Consider the following 7,426-nt stretch of genomic DNA (forward strand, 5'->3'; position numbering starts at 1 on the left):
TGGCCGGGTGCAGAGGTGGTAGCTGAGGCTACGCGGGTTGAGGGTCACGGAGCAGAGGCAGCCTGGTGGAGGCGGACAGACAGGGCTCTGCTAAGACAGGGCTCTTTTTTTTTTTTTTTTTTAAGATTTTATTTATTTATTTACAGAGAGAGACACAGTGAGAGAGAGAGCACAAGCAGGGGGAGTGGGAGAGGGAGAAGCAGGCTTTCTGCTGAGCACGGAGCCCGATGAGGGGCTCGATCCCAGGACCCTGGGATCATGACCTGAGCCAAAAGCAGATGCTTACTGACTGAGCCACCCAGGCGCCTCTTTGCTTCCTTGTGACCCAAGCTGTGGCTCATTCCAAATATGCTTTCCTTCCTGCTGGAGGCCCTCTTCCCTCCAGGAAGCCCTCCCCTAACCATTTCAGGGCACGTGCTCTTTTCTGAGCACCGCAGAACAAAGCTCATAGTGCCCGGCCCCGCGTGATGCTGTCCTTGTTCTTTCGCATGATGAGACCGTGAGCTCTGGCCACAACAATGCTGCGAAACCCACAAAATCACAAACCACCCCAAAAGCTCAGGGCCATACACCCATAAGCATTTCTTTCTTGTGTCTGAGGGCCGGCTCGGGCAGCTGAGCTGCTGTGCTTTCCTGTGTCTGCGGTGGCCGCTAATGTGGGCTGAGCTTGGCTGCTGGTTCTGCTTCCACCAAAAGGGGTCCCGCTGAGATGGCTCCCCATGTGGGCTGGGTCCCGGTCTGCTCCCCATTACTCATCCTGGGGCTGAGGCTGAAAGGCACCGTCTCCCAGGGGGATGGCAGAGGCCAAAAAACTATACAGAAACACACAGTGTGTCTCAAGGCCTAGGCTCGGAACTGGTGCATCGTTCTGCCCACATTCATTGGCCACGGTGAGCCTCGTGCTCCAGGCCAAAGTCACACCTTTGCCTGCAAAACCACAGGGCAGAGGATGAGGATTGAGGCGGGATAAAGAGTTAGTGCCCGCACTCAACTCACCAAATAGGGGCTGGTGTTCTTTGTCCTCCGTGCATCGCTGTTGTGTCCTAGGACAGGTCTTACAGCAAGTCACCAGTCATGGTAACAAAAGCCATATACCAAGCCTGCCCACCGCCAATGCCCCGCAGACCCGCAGAAACCCGCTGGGTATGTAGGCAGCCACAGTCCTCACTCCTTTTCCTGCTCTGATGCTACAGAAATTGACTCCTTCTGTAAAGACTCCGGGCAGTCACTACCAGCAGATTACTGATAGCCCAGGAGGTGAAGCCCAGTTGCTCTTTCTGACTCACGATGCACCAGATATAGCATGTGTTTTAACTCTCTCGACAACCCTGTGAGAACATACGGGTCACCTCTTTTATAGGCAAGTGAGGTCAGAGAGGTCACACAGGAAGAAGGTGTCAAGGCAGGGAGTCAAACCCTGACCCCCTTGCCGCGCCGGGTCCCACCCCACCTACTCTGCTCCCCTGCATCCCCACCCACCAGGCCAGGGGGGCGTCACTGTGCCCGCGACCCCGCGCTCCAGAGGCTCCACCGTGAATCTGTCACCCCCATCGGACGCCTGCATCCCTGAGCGTGGCCGGTACTACCAGGGTCGCCAGGCGGTGACCGCGCATGGGTCCCCCTGCCTGGCCTGGGCCAGCAGTCAGGCCAAGGCCCTGAGCAAGGACCAGGACTTCAACCCTGCCGTGCCGCTGGTGGAGAACTTCTGCCGCAACCCGGACGGGGACGAGGAGGGCGCGTGGTGTTACGTGTCGGAGGAGCCCGGTGGCTTCGAGTACTGCGACCTGGACTACTGCGGTGAGGCCGGGTGGCGGGGGCGGGGCCTGGGGCGGGGCCGAGCGGTAAGCACCGCCCCCGGGGGCAGGGAGGCCCCGCCGCTGGGGGGCGCGGTCCGCTGCAGCCCTGTCTCTGGGCGGAGGGGCGGGCCTGGCCCGCAGCGCAGCTGAACCCGCTGCGGCCCGACGCCGAGTTCCAGAGGACGCCTTGCGCTGATCTCTCAGCTAAGGGCCTTCGAGGTCTCCCGGAGGTGGGGAGGGGGGCTGCGCGCGGGTTGGCTCGGCCAGGCCCCAGCCGTGCCTGGTCCCCGCAGAGGAGCCGGTGGAGGAGGTGGATGAGGACGCGCTGTCGGTGGACCCGGACGCGGCTATCGAGGGGCGCACCGGTGAGGGGGAGTTCCAACCCTTCTTCAACGAGAAGACCTTTGGCGCTGGGGAGGCAGGTGAGGTGACGATGGCGGCGGAGGCGGGGGGGTGGTGGCGAGGAAGGGGACAGGCTGCCCCTCACACCTGGCTTGCTGTGCAGACTGTGGGCTGCGGCCTCTGTTCGAGAAGAAGTTGGTGAAGGACAAAACGGAACACGAGCTTCTGGAATCCTACATCGACGGGCGCATCGTGAAGGGTTGGGACGCGGAGATTGGCCTTGCACCCTGGTGCGTCCTAGGGGCAGCCCCCAGGGTCCCCGCTGGGGCTGCCGTTCCCTCACAGGCCTGGGCTTCCCAGATGATGACAGCCCACACCCCTCTGAGATTAGGGCTGTTGCTTCTCACATGCAGAAGGCGAAGCTGAGGCGCTGGGAGCTTAAAGGTTCTGACCCCGGAGCTGTGCCAGGCTGTGCAAATTCTGGACTTGTGGAAGCTGGGGAGGGGTGCAGAAAGCAGAAGGCAGTCCCTCCGTGTCATGTGGAGGCCCCGGTCGGCCAGGGCAGCCAGGTCAACCTGGGGTCTGGGCCCAATGGGCACCTCTGTCCAGTGCTTAAACCTGGGACTTTCTTTCTTTCTTTTAAAAAAGATTTTATTTATTTGACAGACAGAAATCACAAGAAGGCTGAGAGGCAGGCAGAGAGAGAGTGGGGGGGGGGGAAGCAGGCACCCTGCTGAGCAGAGAGCCTGATGTGGAGCTTGATCCCAGGAAACTGAGATCATGACCTGAGCCGAAGGCAGAGGCTTAACCCACTGAGTCACCCACGTGCCCCAAGCTGGGACTTTTTTTTTTTTTTTTTTTAAAGATTTTATTTGACAGAGAGAAGCACAGTAAGAGAGGGAACATAAGCAGGGAGAGTGGGAGAGGGAGAAGCAGGCTTCCTGGTCAGCAGGGAGCCCGATGAGGGACTCAATCCCAGGACCCTGGGATCATGCCCTGAGTTGCAGGCAGATGCTTAACGACTGAGCTACCAGGCGCCCCCAACCTGGGACGTTCTACTTTAGCGCAGACCCCCAGCTCCTCATGTTTCTCACTCCCCCTCCCAGGCAGGTGATGCTTTTCCGGAAGAGTCCCCAGGAGCTGCTGTGTGGAGCTAGTCTCATCAGTGACCGCTGGGTCCTCACTGCTGCCCACTGTCTCCTGTACCCACCTTGGGACAAGAACTTCACCGAGAATGACCTTCTGGTGCGCATCGGCAAGCACTCCCGCACTAGGTACAGAATGAGGGGGCCCGTGGGTGTCTGTCATGGGTCAGAGTCCTCCAGAGTGACCATGAAGGGTTCTGGTGGCTCTGGGGCCTGTGGGATATGCCTGTACACGGCCCACAGTAGAAAACCCAGCAGACTCTGCTGGAAAGGCCATTTGGCCATGTCTGGACTGAGGCTTGAAGACAGAGTGGGGCTTTGCAGAGAGTGAAGTCCTGTGCGCCTGCTCCAGCTCCTCTGCGGGCACCAGCATGTGGCCCAGGTGTGAGCTCGGAATGGAGGCTGTTTGCATCAGGGTGCCGGCCTGTGTTCTTCCCGCACCTGCTGGGACTCTCTGTCTCCGAAGCCCGGAACAGCTTCAGGCCGGGAGACACGGCCAGGGCAGGAGGCAGCCCTTTCCCCTCATAGGTGGCCCAAGGGTCACCCCGATTCCTGGGCCCTGAGCGCAGGCAGGAACTGGCTGCCCCTCACCAGGAGGTTTACCGCTTCCCCATTTCCTTCTTTGCACAGGTATGAGCGAAGCATCGAGAAGATCTCCATGCTGGAAAAGATCTACATCCACCCCAGGTACAACTGGAGGGAGAATCTGGACCGAGACATAGCCCTGCTAAAGCTCAAGAAACCCATCATCTTCAGCGACTACATCCATCCTGTGTGCCTGCCTGACAAGGAAACTGCAATCAGGTGGGTGCTGGAGGGCGTGGGGGATGGGGGCGCCCAGGGCTGTGTTCTGGGCCCAGCGGACCCTCCCCTTTCCAGGCCTCAGGGGCTTGGAGGAAACCCAAAAGTTCTTTTGTGCACCACTGTTTGAGATTCTGGTCTCCAAGGGGCAGTGTTGGGGCCGGTTTGCGGGTGGGGGCACTTCCGGAAGGGTTGGTTCTCATGGGGTCCTTCTCCCTTCCCCCCAAAGACTGCTCCGCGCCGGATACAAAGGTCGGGTGACCGGCTGGGGCAACCTGAAGGAGATGTGGACGTCCAGCGTCACCGAGGTGCAGCCCAGCGTCCTGCAGGTGGTGAACCTGCCCATCGTGGAGCGGCCCGTGTGCAGGGCCTCCACTCGGATCCGCATCACCGACAACATGTTCTGTGCCGGCAAGTGCCCCGGGCGCGTCTGGGCCTCCACTGGGGGCGCGGGGGCGCTGGAGACGTGGGAAGGTCACAGACCTCGTCAGGTCCTGGATCTGGGCACTGATAAGTCAAATGGCTTTGGGCAAAGTTGCATAAACTTTTGGAGGCTCAGTTTCTTCATCTGTGAGATGGGAATGCAAGTCTCTGTCCCATAAGGTTGTAGGAGGGCTAAATGAGGTAGTAGATCTAGTAAGGTGCTAGGTATGGTGCTAGTCACTGGCTACATCATCCATCTGTGGGAGTCCAGATACCAGCATGAGGCCGTGGGTGGGGGCAAAGCCTTGTTCCTTCAGTCATTCAGCAAATACTTTTTGCATGCCTGTTGTGATCAGTATTTACAAGGACCCAAACATAATGCCTGTGTCCTCACAGAGCTTCCTACCTAGGAGGGAGTGTCCATAAGCAGATGTAGAATCTAGCAGGAAGAAAATTGAAGCAGAGTAAGGGAGAGAGAGCTGGGGACAGGGCAGTCCAAATAGAGTGGTTGGACAAGCCTAGAGATGGTCTCTCTGAGAAGAGACGTGAAGAAGTGAGCAGTCTAGGGCAAGTGCCTTCCAGGGTGAGGGAGAGCAGATGCAAAGGCCTTGGGGCAGGAGCCTGCTTAGGGTGTCTGAGGAACAGCGAGGAGCCGGTGTGGCTGGAGTGCAGTAAGCACAGGCAGGGCAGCAGTAGATGAGGGGAGGGAGGTGGGCAGGCAGAGGATGGCAGTTAGCTTTGTCCAAATAGCTAACCAGCTGTCCCTACACCATTTTAAAAAAATTGTATCTTTGCCCCAGGTAATTTGATGTTTAAAAAATATTTGACTTTATTTATTTGTTACTTTTATTTATTTTTTTAAAGATTTTATTTATTTGACAGAGAGAGATCACAAGTAGGCAGAGAGGCAGGGGGAGAGAGAGGAGGAAGCAAGCCTGCCGGTAAGCAGAGAGCCTGATGCAGGACTCGATCCCAGGACCCTGGGATCATAACCTGAGCTGAAGGCAGAGGCTCTAACCACTGAGCAACCCAGGTGCCCCTATTTGTTATTTTTAAAAAAGATTTACTTATTTTATTATAGAGAAAGAGAGCAGGAGCAGGGGGAGGGGCAGAGAGAGAGAGAGAGGGGAGAAGAGAGAGCCCCAAGCAGACTCCGTGCTTAGTGCAGGGCTCTATTGTGTGGGGCTCTATTCCACAACCCTGAGATCACGACCTGAGCTGAGATCAAGAGTCAGATGCTTAACTGAGCCACCTAGGCACCCCTTTAAGATTTTATTTTATTTGTTTTTTTAAAAGATTTTATTTATTTCTTTGACAGAGAAAGATCACAAGTAGGCAGAGAGGCAGGCAGAGAGAGAGGGACAAGCCGGCTCCCTGTTGAGCAGAAAGCCTGATTCAAGGCTTGATCCCAGGACCCTGAGATCATGACCTGAGCCGAAGGGAGAGGCTTAACCCACTGAGCCACCCAGGAGCCCCTAAAATTTTATTTTTAAGTAATCGCTACACCTAGCATGGGGCTCAAACCTACCACTCCAAGGTCAAGAGTCACGTGCTCCATTGATTGAGGCGCCAGGCAACCCTGTTTTGTTTTTTGTTTTTTTTTTAAGTAATCTCTATAACCAATATAGGGCTTGAACTCATGACCCCAAGATCAAGAATCCCGTGCTCTACTGACTGCCCCAGTAATTTGAGATGTCACATTTCTCACATACTAGGCTTCTATTTGTACTTAAGTCCGTTTCTATTAGAAGATACTCCATGTGGTTCTCCTGGTCTGTTGTCTATTCTAGTAAAGCACTGTCTTGTTTTGCTTACAGAGGCTTTAGAGTATGTTTTAGTACCTGGTAGGGTTTGTTGTTTCTTGCAGTTTTTCTTTCCAGTGTTTTCCTGATAATTCTTGCGTGTTTATTTTTCCATATGAACTTGGGTGTCCACTCGTCTAGCTCCATAAATAAAAGCTGATGGATATTTTTGTTGGGAGTGTTAAATTTATGAAGTATTTTGGGAGGACTGACATCTTTTTGATGTTGAGCCATTCTTTTCAAGGACAAGAAATGTCTGCTCATTTGCTCAAGTCTATATTGTATCTTTCTAGGGTACTGCCATATATTGTGATTTTTTTCTCCTTACCCCTTTATTTTAAATATTTGTGTTTCTTGAGTAAATTAGTGAGTGGTTCCAAAAGCAAACAAGATATCTAGGAATTTGACTTTTCAGTTAGGCCTGATGCTTTTCAATTCTGTACCTCCTTAATTTCTCCTTTTATCTTGAAAGGTGTTTTCTTCTTTATGCTTTGTTTTAGTTTGTTGTTCTCTTTCTAGCTTTTTGAGCTGATAATTCGGTTAATTTATTTTTGTTCTTTAATTTTTACTGAGTAGGGCTATGCATTTTCCTCTGTTCACAGAAAACACTATGTAGTGTTTTCATTATTGTTTTTTGGAAATTCTGTAATTTCAGTTTGTATTCCTCTTTCACCCAAGAGCTGTTTAGTAGGAGGTTTTTAAGTTTCCAGCTTGGAGGGCCCTTTTATGTTTCAATTTTGGTAGTAATTTTGAGTTTTGCCACACTGTGCTCCAAGAGTATTGTTTGTAATATTTCTTTCTTTTTTTTTTAAGATTTTTTTTTTATAAAGATTTTTATTTATTTATTTGACAGAGAGAAATCACAAGTAGATGGAGAGGCAGGCAGAGAGGGAGGAGGAAGCAGACTCCCTGCTGAGCAGAGAGCCCGATATGGGACTCGATCCCAGGACCCTGAGATCATGACCTGAGCCGAAGGCAGCGGCTTAACCCACTGAGCCACCCAGGCGCCCTTTTTTTTAAGATTTTATTTATTTATTTGACAGACCAAGATTACAAGTAGGCAGAGAGGCAGGCAGAGAGGGAGGAGGAAGCAGACTCCCTGCTGAGCAGAGAGCCC

General features: G+C 53.6%; 1 protein-coding gene across 1 annotated transcript in view; it reads left to right on the forward strand.

The window, feature by feature from the left end:
• The window catches only part of LOC132008217 (prothrombin), a 15,135-nt gene that overhangs the window by 3,917 nt on the left and 3,792 nt on the right, over nt 1-7,426 (forward strand). The window contains exons 7-12 of the mRNA XM_059386656.1: nt 1,483-1,797; nt 2,090-2,218; nt 2,302-2,428; nt 3,245-3,412; nt 3,914-4,087; nt 4,314-4,495. Coding sequence (XP_059242639.1) covers nt 1,483-1,797; nt 2,090-2,218; nt 2,302-2,428; nt 3,245-3,412; nt 3,914-4,087; nt 4,314-4,495 — 1,095 coding nt within the window. The remainder of the gene's footprint in view (nt 1-1,482; nt 1,798-2,089; nt 2,219-2,301; nt 2,429-3,244; nt 3,413-3,913; nt 4,088-4,313; nt 4,496-7,426) is intronic.

This window comes from Mustela nigripes, unplaced genomic scaffold (assembly GCF_022355385.1).
Source record: "Mustela nigripes isolate SB6536 unplaced genomic scaffold, MUSNIG.SB6536 HiC_scaffold_76, whole genome shotgun sequence".
Lineage (NCBI taxonomy): Eukaryota > Metazoa > Chordata > Mammalia > Carnivora > Mustelidae > Mustela > Mustela nigripes.